The sequence below is a fragment of the Meyerozyma guilliermondii genome, genomic scaffold, assembly GCF_000149425.1.
Source record: "Meyerozyma guilliermondii ATCC 6260 scaffold_5 genomic scaffold, whole genome shotgun sequence".
NCBI lineage: Eukaryota > Fungi > Ascomycota > Pichiomycetes > Serinales > Debaryomycetaceae > Meyerozyma > Meyerozyma guilliermondii.
This window is the reverse complement of record NW_001809796.1, coordinates 86,305-110,513: the sequence shown is the minus strand read 5'-3', so window position 1 is coordinate 110,513 and position 24,209 is coordinate 86,305. Positions and strand designations below refer to the sequence as shown.

General features: G+C 43.2%; 11 protein-coding genes across 11 annotated transcripts; 6 read left to right on the top strand and 5 right to left on the bottom strand. All coding sequences in view use genetic code 12, as the record gives it.

The window, feature by feature from the left end:
* Window positions 1-647: 647 nt before the first annotated feature.
* Window positions 648-1,511, top strand: PGUG_04009 (aldo/keto reductase family protein; the record flags this gene model as incomplete). The annotated part of the gene is made up of 1 exon (XM_001483230.1): window positions 648-1,511. The coding sequence occupies one exon, from the start codon at window positions 648-650 to the stop codon at window positions 1,509-1,511; it is 864 nt and encodes a 287-aa protein (XP_001483280.2).
* A 750-nt stretch (window positions 1,512-2,261) lies between these two features.
* On the top strand, window positions 2,262-4,673 carry PGUG_04008 (uncharacterized protein; the record flags this gene model as incomplete). The annotated part of the gene is made up of 1 exon (XM_001483229.1): window positions 2,262-4,673. One exon carries the CDS (start codon window positions 2,262-2,264, stop codon window positions 4,671-4,673), a length of 2,412 nt encoding a protein of 803 aa, XP_001483279.2.
* A 154-nt stretch (window positions 4,674-4,827) lies between these two features.
* Window positions 4,828-6,540, top strand: PGUG_04007 (uncharacterized protein; the record flags this gene model as incomplete). Its single annotated transcript, XM_001483228.1, has 1 exon — window positions 4,828-6,540. One exon carries the CDS (start codon window positions 4,828-4,830, stop codon window positions 6,538-6,540), a length of 1,713 nt encoding a protein of 570 aa, XP_001483278.2.
* A 230-nt stretch (window positions 6,541-6,770) lies between these two features.
* PGUG_04006 (sugar porter family MFS transporter) lies at window positions 6,771-8,465 on the bottom strand (the record flags this gene model as incomplete). Its single annotated transcript, XM_001483227.1, has 1 exon — window positions 6,771-8,465. The coding sequence occupies one exon, from the start codon at window positions 8,463-8,465 to the stop codon at window positions 6,771-6,773; it is 1,695 nt and encodes a 564-aa protein (XP_001483277.1).
* Window positions 8,466-9,812: 1,347 nt separating this feature from the next.
* PGUG_04005 (uncharacterized protein) lies at window positions 9,813-11,306 on the bottom strand (the record flags this gene model as incomplete). Its single annotated transcript, XM_001483226.1, has 1 exon — window positions 9,813-11,306. The coding sequence occupies one exon, from the start codon at window positions 11,304-11,306 to the stop codon at window positions 9,813-9,815; it is 1,494 nt and encodes a 497-aa protein (XP_001483276.2).
* Window positions 11,307-11,712: 406 nt separating this feature from the next.
* PGUG_04004 (uncharacterized protein) lies at window positions 11,713-12,750 on the top strand (the record flags this gene model as incomplete). The annotated part of the gene is made up of 1 exon (XM_001483225.1): window positions 11,713-12,750. One exon carries the CDS (start codon window positions 11,713-11,715, stop codon window positions 12,748-12,750), a length of 1,038 nt encoding a protein of 345 aa, XP_001483275.2.
* Window positions 12,751-12,933: 183 nt separating this feature from the next.
* On the top strand, window positions 12,934-14,655 carry PGUG_04003 (beta-N-acetylhexosaminidase; the record flags this gene model as incomplete). Its single annotated transcript, XM_001483224.1, has 1 exon — window positions 12,934-14,655. One exon carries the CDS (start codon window positions 12,934-12,936, stop codon window positions 14,653-14,655), a length of 1,722 nt encoding a protein of 573 aa, XP_001483274.2.
* A 1,171-nt stretch (window positions 14,656-15,826) lies between these two features.
* PGUG_04002 (uncharacterized protein) lies at window positions 15,827-17,740 on the top strand (the record flags this gene model as incomplete). The annotated part of the gene is made up of 1 exon (XM_001483223.1): window positions 15,827-17,740. One exon carries the CDS (start codon window positions 15,827-15,829, stop codon window positions 17,738-17,740), a length of 1,914 nt encoding a protein of 637 aa, XP_001483273.2.
* Window positions 17,741-17,910: 170 nt separating this feature from the next.
* IMH3 (IMP dehydrogenase) lies at window positions 17,911-19,630 on the bottom strand (the record flags this gene model as incomplete). The annotated part of the gene is made up of 2 exons (XM_001483222.1): window positions 17,911-19,025; window positions 19,180-19,630. 2 exons carry the CDS (start codon window positions 19,628-19,630, stop codon window positions 17,911-17,913), a joined length of 1,566 nt encoding a protein of 521 aa, XP_001483272.1.
* Window positions 19,631-20,147: 517 nt separating this feature from the next.
* RTS1 (protein phosphatase 2A regulatory subunit) lies at window positions 20,148-22,340 on the bottom strand (the record flags this gene model as incomplete). The annotated part of the gene is made up of 1 exon (XM_001483221.1): window positions 20,148-22,340. One exon carries the CDS (start codon window positions 22,338-22,340, stop codon window positions 20,148-20,150), a length of 2,193 nt encoding a protein of 730 aa, XP_001483271.2.
* An 869-nt stretch (window positions 22,341-23,209) lies between these two features.
* On the bottom strand, window positions 23,210-23,860 carry PGUG_03999 (ethanol metabolism protein; the record flags this gene model as incomplete). The annotated part of the gene is made up of 1 exon (XM_001483220.1): window positions 23,210-23,860. One exon carries the CDS (start codon window positions 23,858-23,860, stop codon window positions 23,210-23,212), a length of 651 nt encoding a protein of 216 aa, XP_001483270.1.
* Between the last annotated feature and the right edge of the window lie 349 nt (window positions 23,861-24,209).

Here is a 24,209-nt window from a genome sequence, read left to right as displayed (position 1 = left end):
AACAGAAGCGGTTTAATGATGAGTAGGTGAATTCTGGTATGAGAATCAGTGCCAACTTAATAGCTATTTCATCTTCATCAACTAGCTCACTGAATGTTTTCGGATTTTTCTACAAAGTTCTAGCTGAATCTTATCTTCCTTGTTGATTACGATCATGAATAGTCACGAACTCGTATTTGAGTCCTCAAAGCTAGATCACAGAATCCATCTTATCAGACAGAATCTGCACAACTGCTTACTTAGAGGGTACTCATTTTTTTGCAGCCAAAAATTAGCTCTGCATTTTTGATGTGAGTAAGAAGTTGATTCTTAGTTAATGTTTTAAGAGAATTGATTCTACTATAATTGATACTGCAATGATCTCTCACAGCTCACTTACTATACACTTATGCCATGGCTAACTCAGCCTACGTTCGTAATTGAGCCGCATAAGATATTTGTCAGCAACCCAGAAACAGTAAGGGTTTTTGACATACGAAAATGAAATTTGTCACCACTTTAAAGGACCATTCGTGACGGCAATAACTTGTGGATTAATTCCGTACCGTATTGAATTAACCCCGACCGTATCTGCCAAAGAAAAAAAGTCCAATGCTCGTAACGGCACAATCTATATAAGTACATTCCTCCAAGTTTGCAACCATAAAATGACTTCCCTCACCATGAACTCAAAGCTCACTCTTAACAATGGCTTAAAAATCCCCGTGATTGCAATGGGAGTTTACATGACACCCGCCGGTGTAGCTTCACAAGTCGCATACAATGCTTTGAAGGTTGGGTATAGGCACATTGATTCGGCGGAATTTTACAAGAATGAAAAGGAAGTTGGTGAAGGAATTAGTAAATGGCTTCAGGAAAGTCCCAACAACAAGAGAGAGGACGTTTTTTACGTCACCAAGATTTTCGACTTTAACCATGGATATGAAAAAGCCAAGCGAGCCATTGACGAATGCTTGCAAAAAGTCAAGGATTTGCAATATATTGACATGGTGTTGATCCACTCGCCTCAATCGAACAGAACGAAGAGATTGGAGACGTGGAAAGCATTGCAAGAAGCTGTCAAGAGTGGAAAAATCAAGTCGATTGGTGTATCGAATTATGGTGTTCACCACATGAAAGAGTTGTTGGAATGGGACGGATTGGAGATCAAGCCTGTGGTTAACCAAGTTGAATTGAATCCATGGTTGATGCGGACCCATATAGTTGACTATGCCAAGGCCAATGGTATCGTTATGGAAGCATATAGTCCACTTACTCGAGGCAAAAATTTTCACGATCCTACCTTGGTCCAATTGGCCAAAAAGTATCAAAAAACTCCAGCTCAGGTGTTGATCAGATGGTCATTGCAACAAGGGTTTGTTGTGTTGCCCAAGAGTGAGAAGAAGGACCGTGCCGTTGAGAACATTAATGTCTTTGATTTTGACATTCTGAGCCAAGACATGAAGCTTCTCTCGCATCCTGAGTCGAGCCAGCGGTTTACCAACTGGGACCCCACGACGTACCAGGACTAGCTGAGCACTTGAGACGAAAGCTACAAAGTTGTACCTAATGTAGCTGAGCTTGTTGACCAAGCTACATTGACAATTAGTTTAGTTCATTTGTTTTCTATGTGTGAGGCTGATTTATGTGTAGGTGGGAAGGTCTGAATTGCAGTGGTTCAAAGCCAACTTTAAAGTTATTTTACATAACAGAACCATCACTATCAGCTCCAAGTGGTTCAGATTATGTAGAGCATTGTGAATACATCAATCCGTCTGCTTTAACACCGCCTCATCAATGCTTCAAACGCAGGCAGTGCGCGTTGATCGCCCGAACAATTCGCATCTTAAAACGGGCAACAAACGATGAGAAGTTTAAAACTGTGCGAAGCGAAAACTGGAAAATAGTGAAAATGTCGGTGCCAAGAAACGGCTCATGTAAAGTCCTAATAAAATTAAAGAGCCTTACTATTCTTTTCTTATTCTTTCTTTCTTTCCCTTTCTTTTTCTTCTTCTTCTTCTTTTTCCCTCAGCCCCATACCGCACCATGCATCGTAACACAGGCCGCCATAGCCTTCCCTGTTTGAGCCAATTTGTGCGCGGTCGCGCGAGAACAATAGCCATCACATAAGTATCGTGTGACGCTGTTTGAATTCGAAGGTTTTAATTTCAAAGAAACTTCGGCAAACTACCCAGATTAGCAGCGGTCTTATTTTCTAGCAAGCGCCACGATTTCAAGCCACGATCGTTTGGCTCGTCAACAATTTTTTTTTTTAAGCGATCATGCTGCTTCTGGCAACGTTTACTAGAGCAGCATCCAGAATAAAGTCGAGGCTGTCGCTCAGACTAGCCAAGATCATCGTGGGTCTCCTTCTAGTCATAAATGTTTTTGTTTTGTCGTTTTCTCATTTCTACGGCTACAAACTCATCCCTGCCAAATTTCGAGATTTCAGCAAATCGTTGAACAACGATAATAATCATCCCCAGCAACCCATATCCAATACGCCGCCGGCGCCGAGTACGTCGTTTGAATCCAAGGTTAAAAAGAAGTTCAAACAGGTGGAAGATGACCCTGAAAGATTTTGGTTAGCAAAGACAGACATCACCGAACCAGTGGTTGATGTGGAAATATCTCATTTTCTTGCAGAAAAGGAGTCGGAAAACAGTTGGGCAAACAAACCACAGCTCTTTTATGACCCCAGGTTCACATTTCTGATGTATCTTAATGAAATTAAACGTCGGTACCGTGAACTTGACCTGTCGGATGGACCGGTCGATTCCAACAAATATGATCTCCCCAAGCTCCCTTTCAACTGGGCTGACTGGATGGACCTTACGGTACTCAACGAGGACCTCTCAAAGCCCCTAGAACAACGTATGACTTGCGAGATCATCCGCTCGTTCACCAATAATGATCCAGACCCTTCGTACTTTTGTTTCAACAACAACAACTACACCGACGACCAAATCAGTCAAATGGGGTTCCGCCGACGTGAGCAATTGCCTGGTTTTGTCATCCACTCGCATTCTACTCATGATGATAGACCATTCAATGATATTCGTATTCTTGAAAGCAAGTCTTACGCTTTAACTCAACATCTTCCCAAACCTTATAAGGTGGTTTTCTTGAATGGAGACAACAAAGGTGGAACCTATGAGTTCGAGGTGGACCAAAACAGCAACCAGCGGTTGGCCAGCTCTCCTATAGTCACCGACTATATCAAGTCTAACGGCTTTGATATCGAGTCCATCGACGAACAAACGTTATTACGTCTTGATTTGCCCAAGGAATTTGAGGACTTGAAGTCCAAGGTGACACCACGGTACTTGAATGAAGACGACGACACCCACAAGATGTACCAGGTGTTGAGACAGCAGAGCGATCCCAAGGCATCTCGTGAATTAGAACTCACACCAGAAATGTTCAACTACCATCTGTCGATGATCAAAAATCAGATCTATTTCTATGAGAACCGCCACGAAATACCGTTGGACCAGCTTTCTGTCCAAGAAAAACTGTACTATAATGGGTTGGTCGAATGCTCGAATTACGACGATAAAACCGAACCCACTTACTTCAAAATGGCTACTATCCGTATCGACGACGATAGAAACAGAGACCGCGAATGGGGCTGGCATTATGACTGGCGTTTCTTCAATGGAGCCCTCAACTATGACAGAATTGGATGGACTGAACGAGAACTCACCACCAGAACCAATATTATTCTCGATCGTCTTTTGAGAAATTGGAACCGCTTTGCTGAGGAAAAGGGGATCATCACCTGGATTATGCATGGTCCGCTACTTTCGTGGTACTGGGATGGATTAATGTTCCCCTTTGACGTAGACATCGACATCCAAATGCCGGCGGTGGAGTTGGCTCGTCTTGCTCGAAGCTATAACCAAACCTTGGTAGTCGAGGACCCCACAGAAGGCTACGGGCGCTTCTTGATAGACGTTGGAACATACATCCACAATAGGGGAATTTCAGAAAAATCGAATCATATCGATGCTCGGTTTGTCGATGTCGACTCAGGCATATACATCGATATTACCGGCTTGAGCAAGTCAAAAGCAAATACTCCCGAGGAGTATAACGACAATGGATTGGCAAACATAGAAAAGGGTTTCGAGGATGATCAGGTTGAAATTTACAACGACCGTAGAAAGCATTTCTACAAGCTCGAGCAACTCTCACCACTCAGATACTCTATGCTTGGAGGGGTTCCAGTATTTATTCCGCTGACTATCACAGACAGATTGATATTCGAGTACTCCAAGGGATTGTCCGACTACGAATTCCACGATTGGTACTTTGTCAACCGATTGAATTTATGGTTGCGAAAAGAGCAGTTGGCGCCAGTATTTAACCAGGAAGAAGTAACGGACGAAAATGGTATAAATCGCGACAAATTGCTCAACAAAGTCACCCACATGACAGACGACCAGGTTCTCCAGCTCCTAGAGAACGACAACATACTAACAGAGTATTATCTTACAAAAGAGGTTACTGATTTACACACTAAAGAACGCCAGTATTTGTTCGATTCTCTCGGCCGGGATAACGAGGAGCTCAAAACAAACCCAGAGTTGAGGAAGAAATACAACGAGTTCACTGCTCAGTTCAAGATGAGAAAACCTATTCGAAAATCTCTCTACGACTACGAATACTTTGAACGCCTTAAACACCATTAAATAGGTCGCTATATAATATACTGCATAGAACAATAGGGGCCGGTCCGGTCGGGAAAAGAAACGATCTTAAAACGTGCGGCTGTATGCAGGTTCTCGCTACCTGAATCACAGGTTCCGCTCGAGCAACTCCTTGCAACACTTTTTCTTAGTAAACATGTCCGAAACATATACGCTCAGAAACCGGCGGAGCGACGGCGTTTCTTCGTCTCAAGAACGCCAGGAGGTTGCCAAGCCCACAGAAGAAGTTTTGGTAGAAAAACTCGACCGTTTTTTGTCTTCGATCGAATCGAGATTGGATACTTTTGAGCAGTATTTCCGGCTCCGAGCGTCTGACGACGACAATTATGAGTTCCCGGAGAAGTCGAGCACTCTGAGGAGAAACAGCAGCGCCAGTCTTAATTCGTTAAGGTCATTTACACTCCCCAATTTAAGTACGGTTCACCAACGGCTTTCTTTGATCAAAGCCTCCGTCTTAAAGTCATCGATAACAAACCTTGAACACCTTTACAACACGCTAGATGACCAGTACACCTATTTATTCAGCTCTCCCGCCTCAGAACCAGGCTCGCCAGCAACAGAAACCACTCAACTCTCGCAAAGCAAAGAAATTCTATCTCGTAAAATTATCACCACCATCCAATACTTTGACGAGAAACTCTCTCAAGTTGACAATTTGATCCAGGAGAAGACCCCTCAGGCCACTACAGACTACCATGCCCCTAGCTTCCAGCACTTTCGTTTCTACAATTTCAATAAAGCTCTCCAGAAGGCCGAGAAAGAGTATTTGCATTACTACGATATTCCATTAAGCTGGAGAGAAAATAGATACATCATCTACGGGTACAGGTTCTCCTTGAGCCATAAAACCATGCTCAAATCTGTATTCCAGTTCAACCATAACGAATCCATGAACATTTGGACCCATCTTATAGGCGCATTGATTGTGATATTTTTGGGAGCTGTCCATTTGCCCAGCACCGAGTTGTTTCAGATAAACAGTTATAGAGACAATGTGGTTGTGTACATGTTCTTGGCGGCTGCTTTTGGGTGTTTAGCATGCTCTACTATATGGCACACTTATTCATGTTTCGCAAAGTTGCCAGTTAGATCGAGTTGTGCATCAGTAGATTACACTGGAATCACTATTTTGATCTCAGCATCGGTGATTTCGTCGGAATATTGCTCATTGTACCATTTCCCCAAGTTGCAGAAAATAGTGATGACTTTTACAATCCTCTGTGGCCTTGGTGGTTTAACGTTGAATTGGTCGTCTTATTTTGACAGACCAGAATGTAGGCCATTGAGAATTGGGTTTTTTGTTGGTTTGGCGTTTGTGGGACTTACGACCTTCGTTGCCATGTGCTTCAATGAGGGAGTAATGGTATCGCTCAAGTTTTTCCTGCCTCTTGTTCTCAAGAGTTGTACCGCATATTTGGCAGGTGTCGTCTTTTATGGAGGGTTGATACCAGAAAGATGGCGGTACGATGTGATTATCAATGAAGATGGCCCATGTCATCACAACCATACAGCTCGTGATGTTCTTACGGATAATATTGAACACAGCGGTGAAGAAGAATTCCAGCAGTTGGAAACAGAATTACATGAACAGGAAGATTCGACTAACGACGAGTCCAACGATAATCTCGGAATCAAAGAAGACCCCACACAGTCCAAAGAATACAGAGAAATCATCGACAAACATTTCCCCGACGAGCCAACAAAGACAGTATATCACAAAGACTTTTGGTCATTGTACTGGGTGGACTACTTTTTCTCCAGCCACAGTATATGGCACATTTTTGTCCTTTTGGGAATCCTTGGACACTACTTTAGTCTTTTGGGAATGTTTGAGACGCTCCATTCGTAAAAGAAAGGAAACACATTCATTGAAAAATCTTTTGGTACACCAATGACTTTAATATCAAGTGAAAACTGCTGCAAATAATCGAATTACATACTCATTTCAATCGAGATTTATAAGAATTCTTGTATAGATTAGATATTGTTTGTGTATAGTTTTCTTGTATAGACTTTGTTTATGTAGTTTATTCACACTGTGTATGGTATTAATCAATCTATATGTTACAGTCTCGATTATTAAACCTCGGCTGGTTTAATCATGGGTTCATTATTAGCAGGGGTGTCAACACCTTCCTTGGCGTCGTCAGACGAGGTGTTGGAAACGTTCTCATTCTTCTCAAACTGCTCCTTCTCGAAATCGTTGTCGTAAAGACCCAATTGAGTACCATGTTGCTCGATTTCACTCAAAGACAACTTAGGCATGGTAGCAGCAACTCTCCATGGTTGACTACCGTCAACGTGAGCCTTGGCGAAAATGATATCAATTTCTTCCAAAGAACGACCAGCGGTTTCTGGGTAGAAGAAGAAAATGACTGGAACCCAGAGGAAGTTCACACAAGCGAAAAAGAGGTAACAACCCCAATCGGATCTGTTGATGAAAATAGGAGTGAACATGACCACGGCAAAGTTACAGATCCAGTTGGTACAAGTGGACACAGCACTAGCCACGGTTCTGGTTCTCAATGGGTTGATTTCTGGTGGGTAGATCCATGGAAGTGGAAGAATGGTAAATGCAAAGAAGACAATGAACAAGAAAATACCAACGGCAGCACCCTTGGCATTCTCAGCAGTTCTGTGGACCAATGAACCGAAACAAATGATGAAGGCACAACCTTGACCAATAGCTCCGATGAGGAACAATTTTCTTCTACCAAGAGTGTCGATCAAGAAAAACGAAGGGATGGTGGACAAGGCGTAGATGGTAGCGAAAACACCACCCAAAATCAATGACAATCTTCTTCTCCATCCTGGTTCTTCATCGACCAAAACGGTACTTTCGAACAAAACGGTGGAGTAGTAGATGGCAGCATTACAACCGGTGAATTGCTGGAAAAATTGAGTAGATGAACCAATAACCATTCTGGCAAAATGCTGGGTCTTTCCACCGGAAAGCAACTCCTTAACACCAACTTGGGATCTAGCAAATCTGTTGACGGCATCGGCCACAACCACGGCTTCAGCATGAACAGCATCGTCATTTACTTCCAAACCGTTCAAAGCAGCCAAAATTGTCATGGCTTCTTCCTTTCTGTCCTTGGCGATCAACCATCTTGGAGACTCAGGTAATTGAATAATTCCAAAGAACAAAATAGCAGCAAAGAAAATTTGGAAAGCAACGGGGAATCTCCATTGAACAGAAGTATCGACATAAGACAATCCAAAGTCCAACCAGTAAGCAATAAATGTACCCACAGCCACCACGGAACCTTCCAAGTTGACCAATCTACCTCTGTTTTCAGCACGAGACATTTCCGATTGCCAAACAGGAATGGTGGCAGTATTGAAACCATTACCAATACCAGTAATGACTCTACCTATGACGAACTGACCAAGACCCCAATGAGGACCAAAGGCAGCGGTGGAAATGATGGTTCCAAGAATAATGATAAGCGAACCAAAGATAATCAAAGGTTTTCTACCAATGTGGTCACCTCTGAACAAGGCAAAAAGAGCACCAAAGAAACATCCCAACTCGTAACAAGAGGTCACTGCACCCTGAACAACGGTAGTATGGTGACTAGTAACTCCATTAACTGCTCCGGTAGGTGGAAACTCAGCGTTAAATTGTTCTCCAGTAATGATACCCGACATCAAACCCTGATCGTAACCGAACAAAGAGAAACCAGTAACTGCAACGGCAGTAACGGCCACTCGTAACGAGCGGTTCGTCAAGCCCATAGTGTTTGTTCTCGAAAATATATCGATACCCATATTTGCGAAAAGAAAAGACTAGAAACTGGTGGCCGAGGAACCGGCATTTATATAGTAGTAGCCAGCGAATAATATTTTTACTAAGCTGGTAGCATCTAGCGCCATTTGCAACGCATGATGACGTTTGGTTCTAGGTAGCCGCGCCGCATGGTTGCGAGCGCCGCGCGGACGAAGACTGCACATTTATGAACCCGGGTCCCGAGCCAAAGATACATGTGGGGTTTTGCATTCGACGCGTGGTCTAGAACACCGTCCCATACTGCTCTGGAGTTGGTCTTGGTGATGTTTTGGAATGTTTGGTGATGTTTACTGCCTATAGAAAACCACGCGGGGTCGCAGCAACTGAGGTCGGGCCGCTGCAGCTTCATGCACACTTGACATTATGTCAAGAAATTTTTCTGCAAAAAAGAAATGATAGATATCGGGGCGTGCATACCGACATGTCCCCACTTCCCCAAACAATGCATATGTAAGTTTCTCCGGAAAGGGCTAGTGACGCCATTGTTGCTTTATAGTTGCATATACCGTGTGTTGGGGGGAAACAAAAACAATGGGCCCTGCACTATACCCAACGTCCGCACGCCCGCCATCTCGTACGGCAACTATAGCTGGGGTTCCGAGGCGAGGCGCGCGCACGGCTTGTGTGCAGGCATGGCCGATACCCCATTGGGGCCATGCGTCGAATGGTGGGGTTAGCGTACGTAAGCTGGGATTCAGCCTTTGCAAAAATAATCGCTCAGGCAAGACGTGGCGAGCCGATCATTCCCGGGGTCAAAGTGAGGAGAAATCACCAACAATTTACTCACATCTCCAGTAAATCACCAAGTTATTTCGGTGTTAGTTCTTGGCGCAGGGCTCATACGTATCTCTATATTGGCGCTGCATATTACAGTGCTTCGCATTATCTGACGAATGAGGTGGGGTCATACGCGGGGTGGAAAATATCGACAGGTGCCCCACAATAGCCCCGCACCGGGTTCCGGCCAGGTGGTGTCCGTTTCCGTCTCCGCGCCTTTAAGCCACACGATTTTGACTTGGTCTCGGCATTCAATTCGTCTCCGCACCGCGCGCAGCTTGGTGCAGTGATTTTGCCGCATTTGGCTCGTCAAACTAAAAACACTGGCCGAGGATGCAAGGCGCCAAGAAAATTGTCCAGAAAAAATATTTTGAAGTCAATGTACTGCATACAGACCTGTCATGCATGCATCGCACATATTCTTGGCTAATCTTGGCTCCAGCCACTTATGAGGTGTTTATGTAATTGTGCGCTGAGAACCGCTTTTCGATCCAACGGTTTTGAGTTTGTGCAGTACCTAAATGGCTGCAAATATTCATTTCATATAAAGATCATTGAAATCTAACATTCACTCCGTTCATTGGTCTCATTGTGGCATTGGCAATTTTCAAAGGCGGGTACGCATGGTCGCTAGTGTCCAACTCGGTGAAAATTTGTGCTAGACGAATAGTGATGTAAGATGCCTCGGTGAGAGCAAACTGCTGTCCCAAACATATCCTAGGACCGCTACTGAACGGCATATATGCCCAACCGATATTCTTCAAATCGGCCCATCTCTCTGGACGGAACTCCTCCGCATCTTTTCCATAGTACTCTTTCATTCTGTGAGTACTGTAGATGGTGTAGTAGACGTCGGTATTCTTTTTGATGAAAACCGGCGAGTCACCAGTGGGTCCTCCACCTCTAGGAAGCGTCGTATCTTTGGCAGCATGCCTGAAATTGGTAGGAACCGAGGGATACATACGGAGAGTTTCATTGATGACCCATTTTAAGTAGTTGCACCGTTTCATCGATTCAAAAGTAATATCTTCCAACCGGGCATTTTCTCCGTTTCCAAAGTGTTCATGAACCTCTTCACGAAGCTTTTTCCAGATGTGCTTGTTGCGGGAAAGTTCCAAGAAAAGGAACGATAAAAGACTGGCGGTGGTGTTTCTACCAGCCAACATAATACTCAACATTTCGTCCTGAAGTACTTGGGGGTCTCTAGTTTGGTTCACGAGCTGATAAAGAAAAGTGTAGCCCTCTTCTGTTTGCTTAGCGAGCTCCTGGGGACTGGTATTGAGGGCCTTGTTGACGTAATAACGAACGGTCTTGAAGATAACTTCGTTGGCATCTCTGAATTCTTTGGGATTAACGAGAAAGTAGGCTCCACGAAGAGTAGCTCTCATGGTCAAGTAGTGTTGGGAGGTGTTAAAAGCAGCCTCAAATTCATTATTGGGTGATTTCAACGAACCCACAGATTCACCAAAGAGAAATTCGGTACTGGCATCCATTGTCAACCGGTGAAACAAATGCTGGATATCGAAAAAACTGCCATTTTGCTCTTTTATGAGCTTGACGAAATTCTGCAAGTGAACTTCAAGCAGCTGGACGTGAGCAACCTGCTCCCGAGCAAATTGAGGCCGCAACATTGCTCTTGAATGTTTCCATCTTTGTCCCTCCGCAGCAAAGATACCAAAACCTAACAAGGGTCTAAACACTTGCTGGCGTTTTCCAATATCAAAGTCGTCGAATTGAGTTGCAATCATCGCCTTAATGTTCTCAGGGTGACGAGTGAACACCGCCAGCGTTCCAATGGCACGAGCCTGAAAAGTGTCCACTCCATAAAGGTCATAAGATTCCTGCAACTGCTCCGTGAGTCTACCCTCGCGACGAGCTTTGTAGACCTTTTTAATATTGTCAATTACCAGCACCATTCCTACGGTTTTGGTAAAATTTTGGCAGCCATGTTCTCTCGCAAATTTGCGCCTCTTGATGGTGATGATCACCTGTCTCACAGTGAAAAATGCGACGAGTGTCAAGATGACATATGTAGCACTCAACATTTTCAGATAAAGAAAAGGAGTTGGCGCCGTCCTAGTTATATGTGGGGTTCACACCTATCATATGCAAGTATTGTATGCCGGCCGGTTGATGCACGTAGCGGAGATTGCGGAGTCGACTCCAGTGTGAGAGCATGAGGCAATTGCAGCAACTTACTGCAAGTGACTGTGAAAAGTTGATGATTTTGCTGCTACTGACAGTGCAATTCGCTTTTCACCTGGTAACTGGTTGCTATGAAAAATTGGAGGCTTTTGTTAGGATGTTGTGCGGGGTCCAATTGGTGCCAGTGTCGACTCGCTTCCATGTGTCAAAAACGAAGCTGCATAAGCCCTGCATTGTGCATGCAGGGTGGTGCATTTGACATTTCAGAGTCGCCGCGGAGTCCGATCCTATATTGTTAACTTGTACATGACAATAGTGGTTGTGACCGGTGGAACTGGGTACGTGGGTACGCATTGCGTAGCCGAACTTCTTCGGCAGGGATATCATGTTCGGGCTACTGTACGAGATGCTAAAAAAGAGGCTTTATTGAAAGATGCACTTAAGCAAGCCGCAGTTGACCCCGAAGATCGAATCGAATATATGGTGGCTGATTTGCAAGATGATTCGGGATGGGCAGAGGTGATGCAGGGAGCGACCTATGTGTGTCATGTGGCTTCTCCGGTTCCTTCGTCACAAAATCCTCATGCTGAATCCATGATTGCTACTGCTGTGGAAGGGACTAAAAGGGTGTTAAAATTTGCATCCGAATCAAAATCGGTAAAGAGGGTTGTACAAACGTCCTCTTCTGCTGCTGTTACAGCCTCAAAAGTTCCCAAAGACATCTACACCGAGGATGACTTTTCTGATGAAAGTACCACCAAAGATGCGTATATCAAGTCTAAAGCCAAATCCGAGAGAGCTGCATGGGAGTTTGTCAGATCCAAAAACAATATGGAGTCTTCTCATCCAATTGAGTTGGTGGTGTTGAACCCCGTGGGAATCTATGGTCCAGTTTATGATAGAAGCAAGGCACCTTCTTCGGTTATTATTATTGACTTTTTTGCCAAGGGAAAACTTAAATGGGTGTGTCCCGATGTTGCATATGGTATTGTAGATGTAAGGGATGTTGCTAAACTACATATCTTGGCAATGGAGAAGCCGGAAGCAAAGAATGAACGGTTTATTCTTAGCGAATCAGAGAAGGTTTATTCACTTGTGGATATTGCAAACATGATGAAACCCGAACTTACTCAACAACAGATCAGCAACTTGCCCAAATCAGCCACTTCCAGTTATTTGATCAGAGCGTTGTCATATATCGTTCCACCATTGAGGGCTTCGGTGCCTCTTTTGGGATTACGTCAATCTTGTTCGCTGAAAAAAGCACAGGAATTTTTTGATTGGACTCCAATTCCCGCTGCTGAATCAGTAGCTGCGTCCACGCGGGACTTGTTGAATAAGTGAAATCTTGATTTAATGCAAGCTGAATGGTTGCAAATTGGTTTTGAAATGGTTGCAAATTTTCTGCAGATTGGCTGCAAATCTGTTTGATTTTTGATGTTTTATTGTTTGATGTTTGATGTTTCTTGTTTCTTGTTCTGATGTCTTTTGTTCTAACATTTCTTGTTGCGTTCGCTAATACCAGGTATGTTTTGTTCATATGCTCTCAAATCGCAGTTTCTTACGTCACCTTTGTTTCGCACAAATTATCTTACATCGTTTCTCATTACAATGCGATATCTTATCTTTGCACTTTATGCTGGGGTAATTCTTGCAGCGGTGGGTCTTCTTCCTGCTCCCAAATACGTGGAAAAAGTAGGAAATGGACACTTAAAGTTGTCTTCAGCCTGTTATTTGAATTCTAATGTTCTTGATTCTATTGTTCTTCAAGGGTTTGACCGTATGGTGTCTGCGATAATTGACCAGAAACTAACCCTAAATGCCCTGCCGTGTGTATTCAATGTTTATATTGAAGATGCTGATGCTGATCTTCAAATGGGAGTAGATGAATCATACGAGGTGAAAGTAAAGCCACAAACATCAAGTATTGAAATTAGCAGTAAAACCAGATGGGGAATCCTACACAGTTTTACAACAATACAACAATTGGCGGCCGCTGGTTTGTTTATACAAGAGTTGCACATCAAGGACAAACCACTCTACCCACATCGAGGCCTTATGATAGATAGTGCCCGAAATTACTTGACGGTCAATTCTATACTCGAACAGATCGATATCATGGCACTTTCCAAAATGAACACTCTTCATTGGCACCTTGTGGATACCCAGTCGTGGCCCATAGTACTTGAATCTCACCCAGAGATGGCTCTAGATGCATACTCTAGTCAGGAAGTTTACACTCGAGCTGATATTCAAGCTATAGTTTCATATGGTCGCCAAAGAGCCATCAGAATAATTCCTGAGATCGACATGCCAGGCCATGCTAGAGCAGGATGGAGAAGAAACGATGCTGAGTTGGTGATTTGTGGTGATACTGACTGGGAAAAGCAGTCAACTGCAGTAGAACCACCGCCTGGTCAATTGAATTTGATCTTGAACAAAACCTATGATGTGGTTAAGGAAGTGTATGATGAAGTTTCACTGGCATTTTCTGATAATCTTTTTCATGTCGGTTCCGATGAGGTGTCTGTTGGGTGCTATAACTCATCTTTGTCAATTAGAACATGGCTTGAGAGTCACAGCAAAAGAGGGTTTCTGGGTTTGATAGACCATTGGCTTGATGAAGCGTTACCCATTTTCAAAAATAAAAAAGCCAGAAGGCTTATTATGTGGGAAGACGTTTTACTTTCTTCTGTCAATGCATCTAACTTGCCCAAAGACGTTATTTTGCAGTCTTGGAGAGAACACACTAATATCCAGCAATTAGCCTCTCGTGGCTATGATGTAATAATTTCGTCTTCCTCGTTCTTATATCTCGATTGTGGAGTTGGAACTTTCTTCACAAACGACATTAGGTATGTCGAAAACGTCACAAATTACAACTGGAACTATAATGGAAGAGACTCATGGTGTGGTCCCTACAAGACATGGCAGCGGATCTACTCCATGAACATAACTGGTTCGTTGACGGAAACTGAAAAAAGTCATATCTTGGGATATGAAGCTCCACTTTGGTCTGAGCAAGTAGACAGTAATATCTTGACCCAGAAACTATGGCCCCGAGCTGCTGCACTAGCAGAACTCTCCTGGAGTGGAAACTTGAACGAAAAGGGCCAATTGCGTCTAGAAGACTTTGGACAACGACTTCTCGCATTTCGAGAATATTTGGTGAGTCTTGGTCATCATCCAACACCAGTGGCTCCAAAGTACTGCTTGAAAAATCCTGGGGCATGTACCGTAGCTGCATAGAGGAAAGCGAGAATGGGACAACTCAGGTCTTAAGCTTTGACATGATCTTACTCAGATCAGCTTTAGCTTTGAGTATGTCTAACTCAGCTGATGCTTGCTTCCCTTTCTGGTCATAACGCTCTGGAAATTTTGCATGTCTAGTCATTATCGTTCCTTTCATTATGGTGGTCATTGTGTGTACCTGGTTTGTTCTTTTCCATTTCCTGTTGCTGCACAGAAAGTTTTATAGACTGTGCATCAATTAGCTCATCCCATGTTAATGCGGCTAAGAAGAATACCCCAAGCTACTTCTGTTAGCTATTCAACGCACTTTGTGCCAAGGTAATTTCTCACTTTGACCGGAATGTTGAGAATGGTTCCATACCATGCTATTGCAGACTATACTCTGGACTCTCATTTTCACTCCACCAATCCTGAGGTTCTTAGTATTTCAAGCTCGTAACTGTAACCTGATCCGATTGCGGCTACGATAGTATGCATAAATGCCAGTCTTGGAAACGATTTTTCAAATTGTTTGCATGAACAATGCAGAAAATTTATTTCCGAGTTCGCTTTTTCCGAAATCGCTTTATCAGATTCATCAGTGAAAAAAAAAAAGAAAAATGCGAGTCAAGCAATTGGGCCCAGATGAAGCTTTTGGGAAGCGCCGAAGATAGCCACACGTAGTGAAATGACTTGTGCATGCTTGGAACTGTCTCAGAGAGTTTTTGGGGAGGCCAAAACCATCAAGTTGTCATTTTTCAGCTATTCTAAATATGCATGCATCCGCATGAATTACCTCTCTCAGAGGCTCGTATGCATGAATTTTGCTGTTTGCGGCTTGAAATTTATCCAATCATGAGAATGTTGTCTCGATTTTTTCAGTTCTAATGCACAAGCCGCATCTGTCAAAACGGGGCCGGAATGCAGCACTCGAGTTTTAACCAAATGCCATTTTTGCCAGTTTACCTGCCACAGCACCTTTCCAGCTATGAGATACTTTCATTGTTTGTTAAAATTGTCCTTCTAAGTCTGGAGCTCAATGGTCTTTGGATTGCCCTTAATGCACTAGCCGCCTCATCCTGTTGCATGGTACTTGCATGGCACTTGCATGAGCACCCGCAAATCTTGGCACTAACTCCGTTGCAACTAGTATTTAAGAAGACTATCTTCTCAACTTTCTGTACTGAAAATGTCTTCGGAAAAGATCACTGATTCTGTCCACTCCATTTCTGGAAAAAGTATTCAGGAACCAGCGGTTGCAAAATCTACTGCAATTTCTACTAATTCTGGTTCCAACAAACTTGAATCAGAATCCGAAAATGCTCAAAATGCATCAGAATCAGAAACAGAGCTTCATTTGGTGAGCTCCGACACCTCCACAGAGTATGTAAAGTCAAGAGGAGTGAGAAGAATTGAAAATGTCAAGGTAATGATGAGCTCGGCCAAGAATGGAAAAATCATCACCATTGCTTTCTGTACATGTCTCTTGGTAATTGCTTGGGTTTTGTCATTAGACGGGTCTACTACCAGCAATTATTCTGTTCCAGCGACTTCGAGTTTCAGTAGACATTCGATGATATCCACTGTCAATATCGCTACCCTGATTATTGGCTCTGTTGTGCAACCTTTTCAGGCAAAGTTTTCCGATATTACTTCAAGACCAATCTGTTTTGGAGTTTCTTTGCTCTTTTATACAGTTGGTACCGTTATCGCAGCTTCGTCTTCTACCATTGGAGCTTATGTGGTGGGTTCAGTACTTACTACCGTAGGTTCCAATGGAGTGTCTTTCTTGAAAGATGTGATTGTAGCTGACTTGACCGACTTGAAATGGAGAGGAGTTGTTAATGGAATCATGACTAGTCCATACCTTATCAATATTTGGTTTTCCGGGTTGATTGTGGAAGCCATTTTGAAACGCAATTGGCGGTGGGGTTACGGTATGTTTGCCATTATTATGCCAGTAGTGGTTTTGCCAGCAATTGGTGTAATGTACCATTTTGAGAACAAGGCACAAAAATACGTACCCAAAGTTGTCAGACCAAAGAAGACTCTTCAAAAGATTATTTGGGATTCTGCCATTGAAATTGATGCCTTGGGTTTACTTCTTTTAGGTTTCGGATGGTCGTTGCTCTTGTTACCATTTTCTTTGTACACTTACGCCCAAGATGGCTGGAAGAATCCCAGTCTCATTGCTATGCTTGTTGTTGGACCATTATTGTTGATCATTTTTGTGTTTTATGAAATCTTTTGGGCTCCTTTTCCTTCAATGCCAAAAAGAATCATCAAGAATAAGACTTTCATAACCTGTATCATCATCAACTTCATCTACATGTTGGCAGATGGAATCAGACTGCAGTATTTGTCAACTATCGTGTGGATTGCCAAAGACTGGTCTGACCAAAATTGGACCTACTTTAATAATACCTTGACCATGTCGTTGTGTTTCTTTGGTATTGTCGCTGGAATCACTTGCAGAATCACCCACCGTTACAAGTACATGCAATCGTTTGGAATCTTGATCAGATGCGTATCTTACTGTCTTCCTCTTCGCGCACAAGGAACCACAGCTAATACTGGTCTGTATGTCATGTGTCAGGTATTGATGGGTTTTGGTTCGGCATACTCCACCATTGGTACCCAAATCTCGTCCCAGGCATCTGTACCTCATCAAGACTTGTCGTTGGTAATGTCTTTATTACTTCTTTGGTCAACAGTAGGAAGTGCTATTGGGTACACCATTTCTGCTCCAATTTGGTCGTCAAAGTTGCCTGGTTACTTGAGAAGATTTATCCCTGATACCTATAGTGATGAAGAAGTGTTTGGGTTCTATTCTGACGTTAGTTCGTTGCGTGCATTACCTTATGATTCTGATGCAAGACAAGGTGCCATCAAAGCATATTCGTATGTTGCAGTTTACATGTTTGCACCTCCAATTGCTTTGGAATTTCTCAATTTCCTCATCAGTTTCATGCAAACCAACTACTACTTGGGCGATACTCACAATGCCATAGAGGGCCAGAACGGAAAGGACCCAACCAAGCCCGATCAGGAAAAGTACGAGCCTAAAACAACAAAGGAAAAGATATTGTATCTCTTCCGCTAAAATAAAGGAATAGGAATGAGAAGAAGAACTTTGAAATAGAGTATATATGAATCGTGTCTAATAATGCACCCAATGGTTAATTTGCACCCATTGGTAATTTGCACCCATTTAACCCTTTTACATGCAGGAAAATGCAACCTTCGCTTATCATACATTGAATACACAAACTATTAGTTGTGCAATCTCTTTTCGTAAGAGTGCAACCCGTGAACACCACCCTCGAATTGGGCAGAAGCAGTTCTGAACTCAAATCTCACCTCTCCAGCATCAACCTTGGTTCTCAATTCCTCAATCGATTGAATACCAATGTCTTGCAAAGAATGTTGTAATCCATTGTACAAGTATGGAATAAACTTGATGATGGATCCCTTGTCCACAACAGCTCCAGCAACACCCTGGGCCACCAAAACCTTGTCAGACTCGGAGAAGTATCTCGAAGTCGAAGCGTTGGCATTGGTAGCGGTTTGTTGCATAGCATCAATGGAACCCATCCCACGGTAAGATTTCAATCTCTTTCCATCTCTGTAAAAGTACTCACCTGGGGTCTCGGCGGTACCAGCCAACAAACCACCCATCATGACACACGAAGCACCAAGAGCCAAAGCTTTGGTGATGTGTCCAATGTTTCCAATACCACCATCGGCAATACAAGGAACACCGAATTGGTTGGCAAACTCGGTCACATTGTATACAGCAGTTCCTTGAGGTCTACCGCAAGCCATGACTTCTTGAGTAATACAAATCGATCCGGATCCCATACCAATTCTCAAGGCATCAGCACCAGCCTCGATCAATAAAGCAGCTTGTTCTCTGGTGACAACGTTACCAGCAATAATTTGCAACTCTGGGAACTTGGACTTGATCCACTTGATCATATTAATTTGGAAAATCGACGAACCGTTGGAAGAGTCCAAAACAACCACGTCCAAACCAGCTTCGACCAATTTCTCCAATCTCTCCTTGTCAGCGTCAATGGTACCAATGGCAGCTCCACACAACAATTGCTTGGAGTGGAACGATTTAGAGGCAAGAGGATAGGTCTGGTTCTTTTGCAAGTCGGTCAACGAGATCATTGAAACCAAATTTCCTTGTCCATCAACAATAGGCAACTTACCCTTTTTGGAACTTCTCAACAATTCGTTACCTTCAGTCAAAGTGATACCTTGCTTTCCGGTGATCAAATCGGTAGTCATGACGGTTGAGACCTTGGCATCAAGGTCTTCTTGGAATTGGACATCACGCGAGGTGACAATACCAACCAATTTTCCTCCAACTTTGCCTGTTTCTAAAGTTAGTAAAAGCACAAAAGAATATCTCGATTTTCTTCAGTAACAAATTTCTCCACATCATCGTTTGATGAAATCGGTAGAACGAAAGTTATAAAATGTGATTTTGATCATCATAGAGAAAACAAACAAAAAGAAAAACTCAACACTTACCAGTTACAGGAAACGAAGTAAAACCCATGGTGGCCTTCATTTGCTTCACTTCTCCAATAGAAACATCTGGAGAAATCACAACTGGGTCACTGATGAACCCATTCTCATATTTCTTCACCTTTCTGACCATTTCAGCTTGTTCATCGGCAGTACAGTTGTGATGAATAATACCAATACCTCCCAACAAAGCCATGTGAATGGCCATGTTTTCTTCAGTGACGGTGTCCATAGGCGAAGAAACGAAAGGCGATCTCAAAGTGATCTTCTTGGTGAGCTTGGTGTCCAATGACACCCCAGAAGATGCAAAGTTAATCAAACCTGGCAACACCAAAAAGTCATTATAAGTCAAGCCACCAAAGTTGCTGGAGTCAATCAAGGTTTTGACGTCCAAACCATCCTTGGACTTGTAGGTTTTGAGGTGAGCAGTAGCAGACGATGCGTTCAATACCATAATAATGTTCTGGGTATGCAAATGGGCAGCCTTTGCCAAAAAAAAAAGATGCGAGATGAGGCTAATTTATAATCTGGGAAAATTTTACATCCACCCACCAGCTTACGTTGGGGCGATGAAGATGCCCGTATAGTGCTCGGAGAGGTGAATTACTGGCTGCTGGTGATAAGATGCCACTAAAAAGGGCTCTTTGAATGTGCTAGCTACGATAAGAAACCACAGAAACTGGTCCGAGGAGCTCCTCGGAGAGTCTTACCTGCAGGACTTGTGACTTTACCAATTTACAATCTACCTAGATAGCATTGTGAGTAGCATGAGGACATCAGTGTAGCGGTTCTTTTACTGTTCTTCATGAAAATCAGTCATAGGCTAAGATTCATCATTTGTCGCACATACTAAAATATAGAATGCTTGAAAATTTCAAGTCTCACGATATTTTTATAGTGTCGGATTTTACATCGATGCACCACTAGATAAAGCCTCTTGTTTCTTATAAACTAATGCAACACCAAAAAGTCTACGTCGCCATTGGGGTATCCCTGACTTCCTGTTGAAGCTTGAGGTTCTTCACATACTCCTCGATGCGTTTCCACCCTTCTTTCCTGGCGGCTTCTCTGGCTTTCTGTTCCTCCAATGATTGATGATATAACATGGTGCAATGGTCGTAAAGAATTGGATTATGGTCCATAAACACCTTCAACGCTCCAAATGCCAACAGATGGATACTCCTATTCCAGTTGGAGGTGGCGGAGTTGTGTGGAAGCAGACCTGTAGCTCCAAACTCATCCTCAAGATTACCAGCTTGATCTGGTGACGAAAATGAATCATAGTACTCTTCGTCCGAGATCCCTCTCATGGATGCTCCCATTGGGTCCAGCAAATGATGATGGCGTTCCATTGAAGTGTGGCTAATATCGCTCAATATCAATCCACGATCAATGAGATTTCCATTGGCATCGGTGGTTGCATCGGGATTCTCCAACAATTTCTGTTGCATAGCACCGGTAGCAATACCCGGTTGGGTGGCATTTGTCAATTCGTAGAGAGCTGCAAATACAATAGGAAGCACAACCTCGGCGTTCTCCGTTATCAATGTCAAAAAATACTCGTTAGACCAGTAACACAATACTTTCTCGCTGACCTGGAAATGAGGCGAGGCAATACACTTCAGAAGCTGGGCAAACAAGGGAATCTGAATCTTGAGGAATTCACTTGGCTCCATGACTTCAAAGATGTCTTCAATTTCGTTCAAGAACATCACTTCTTTGGGCGAGTTGATCTTGGGCCAGAAACGCAAGAGTCCCATGATCACATCCTCGGTCAACGATGGGTCTTTCTCCAAAAATTGAACTATACAATAGGCCAATTGCGGATGATACAACGAAAGGCACTTGACTTTGTGTAACGGCATCAACACCCGCACGAGGAAAATCTTGTGTTCCTCTTTTAAAGGCAATGCAAATCCGTTAATGATGGAGCCCAAAATCTCAAGAAGTTCACCAATACCATTGAAACGTTCAGTCTCATAGACAAACTGAAGGAAAACGTTGTTTATCGACTTGCGGATGTACGACCTCAAGCTCAAAAACTTGCCATAAATTCTATGGAGCGTTGTTTTTAAGCAATCTCTTTCTCTAGGATCTTCGCTATCGAATAACTCAAGAATTCTCAGTATGAATTCATGGTCGATATATTGTTTGGCAACCTGATGAGAAAAGTCGGGTGACTCGATGAAGCGTAAAAAGAATTCGTACACAGCTTGCATGTGGGGCCATGCAAGTTCATTTACGGGCTCGTCTTCATCAGGATCGAACAACTCACCCACAGGGTTAACTGGGGGAGGAATTGGGCGGAAAAGATTGTTTCTGAACATTGTTACCACATGCTTATACATTTCCTCGGTGTATGTGAATCGATTGTTCAGTATAAACTGAATGAGTTCTTGCAAAGTAATACGCTTGATTTCCTTACCTCTAATGTCATGTGTTGGGTCTCCGAAATCAAACATGATGTTACATTGGTCAATCTTCTGGATGAACAACTTGATTTGTTCTTCAGGTAAAACCTCCTCGAAACCAGGAAGTTTTGTTATCTCTTGATAACGGTCGGAGGACGAAGGCTCGAATCGCGACGAGGAGTGTCTCTTGGGGGTGACAATCAAATCGATGTCAAAGTTTTCCCTATTTGGAGATGCAATGTTAGGATTCAATTGAAGTCCATGTAGAGGAGAGTGAGCCTGGGAATGGACGGCGTGGCCCGGGGCAGGCTTGAGAGTTTCGCCAACCATGCTGGAAGGAGGAGATGCCGTATAATTCACATTTGTGGTTGGAGACGTTGGGGTTGGTGTAACGGGGTTAATATGCGTTGTAGTACTAGGGTTGTCGATAACAATCTTTGGAGATTCCTGGCCTGGCAGTTGCGTTGGTGTGCGGTCTGCCAAGGCAGCGCGATCCGTTCCCTGGTTGGTGGGAGTGTTTCGACCCGACCCGGAGTCTAGCGACTTGATGGAACTGGAGCTATCGTTCCGAGACGGCGAGGGAGATGCCGAATTTGTTCCCGACGTTGGTTTCTGGTTCTGAGACGAAGTAGTCGAAGCCAACGATGACGAAGACGACTTTTTCTCCAATTTGTCTTTGGATTCTTTTTTGTCTGATTTCTTGGAAGATTGTCCCTTACCGCGGGAAAGGCGGTTCTTGAAGCCTTTCATCATGATGGGCGGTATGAGTGATGGGGGTGGTTATAGGGACCACGAGTGAATTTTTATCGGGAGTTGGTGCAGTGACTGTTTGTTCGGATTGTTGAGCAAATGTGGGGCTAATTAGGAGCCGAAACACACCACAGCAAGAGTCAAAGTCGACAAATATGGCACTTTTAATCAACACCAGCTCAATCGGAGACGTGCTTTTGTTTAGTGCTTGGTTCAGTTGGGTGAGCAACAATTAGTTGAGCTCAATCGGGCAGATTCTGGCGTTTATATCGGGTCCAGAAAACGACACGAAAAAAGGTCGACAACTATGATAGTTGAAAATTGATAGTTTTGTACTAGACCAGCTGTATGCTGTTGGAGCACACTTGGGGTGTCAATGGAGTGTTAAAACCAGTCTGCAGTGAATAGATCAGGCTACAGTACTATGGACGTTGTTTTGAGTATTGTGGAATTTGATCACCGTTTGCGCGCGCACGACACGAGTGGCATGCAGGACGGGAGGTGGTGGAGACAGAGCTAGGTGAGAGAGGGAGAATATGGAGAAGCTGAGAGTAAAGTGGAAAAAAATAATTCTGAAAAAGGGTCAATTGTAATGTATAGTTTGGAATTTGGAAATTTGAATGAACCGTTGTTTTGTGTATGTAAGATAGACGAGCAAATGAAGTAATCAGATAAGAATATGTACGTAATGGTGATCTGTGCTTCTGGTCAATTGTGTCAATTGTGCTTCTGTGCTTCTGGCCTATGTGGTCAATGTGGTCAATTGTCCCTATTTTTTTAGTGATTATTTCCAATTCTTAACTTTTAATGATTTTTGATCTTTGACAAATTATTCAGTTGAATAATTTTGGTTTTATTGTTGGTCCTTCTGATCACATCATCACCTGCTCCTCTTCCAATGGAACACCCGCGATCTTTCCATGGCGTGCATTGAGCATGCTAATATAACAGTTCCAACCGATACTAATTACATTCACTGTGAGCAAGTGGAACTGAACAGGAACCAACCCAAAGTTAAATAGTTGAAAAACAGGCCAAACGCACCAATTAACTTTAAGCGTGGACCACCAGTTATTCTCCACCCTTTCAATGGCTTCCTTGGCTGGGTTTGGTCGCATTTCAAGAAATGTCATTGCCGAGTAGTACAAGGGAACTCCTAGAAAAGGAGCAAATCCCAACTGATCCGCCATCACTCTTGCCAAAGTGTCTGTTTTGGAGTTGGAGATTGATCTGGGTGCTTTGATTTTGGCTAGGGTCTTATACCATCGGTCGCCAATTGGTGCAAATATGATGCTTCCGTAAATGGTTGCCCGCAAAGTTCTGTTAAAATCAAATGGTGGTTTTGAGTTGTCATCAGTATGGGAGAATTGAGTTTGTGCAAGAATGTCACCTGTAGCAAATAGAAATCCAGTAGTAATGCAATTGGTTGTAAGGGGTCTTGTTCTAAGGAGGTTTTTATAGGCCGAGTACATGCTCGAAAAACGGAGCAAGTCCGAGATCGCGACGCACATATACGACTGCATGCAGGAGATTAGACCATACAGACACCACTAAGATTAACAATATTGCACTTGAAAAGAGTCAGGAGATTAGTCGGATGCGTTTTGTCAGCTTGAAACACAACTAAATTGCTAGTATTTGAATTTATTCTATACATTTTGATTTTCGAATAATAATTTACCAATCACAGTTAAATTCAGCCGTTGAATTAAACTTTGCATTTTGCAACCTTTTAGCAATTCAAACAAATTTACAATTCCAACTGATCGAACTTTAAAACTGTACAGGAAAAGACTAATAATCAGCAATCCATACAATTTACAGTTCAATCTTTACGAATTCACTTTCAACAATTCATAAATTCGCAACCGT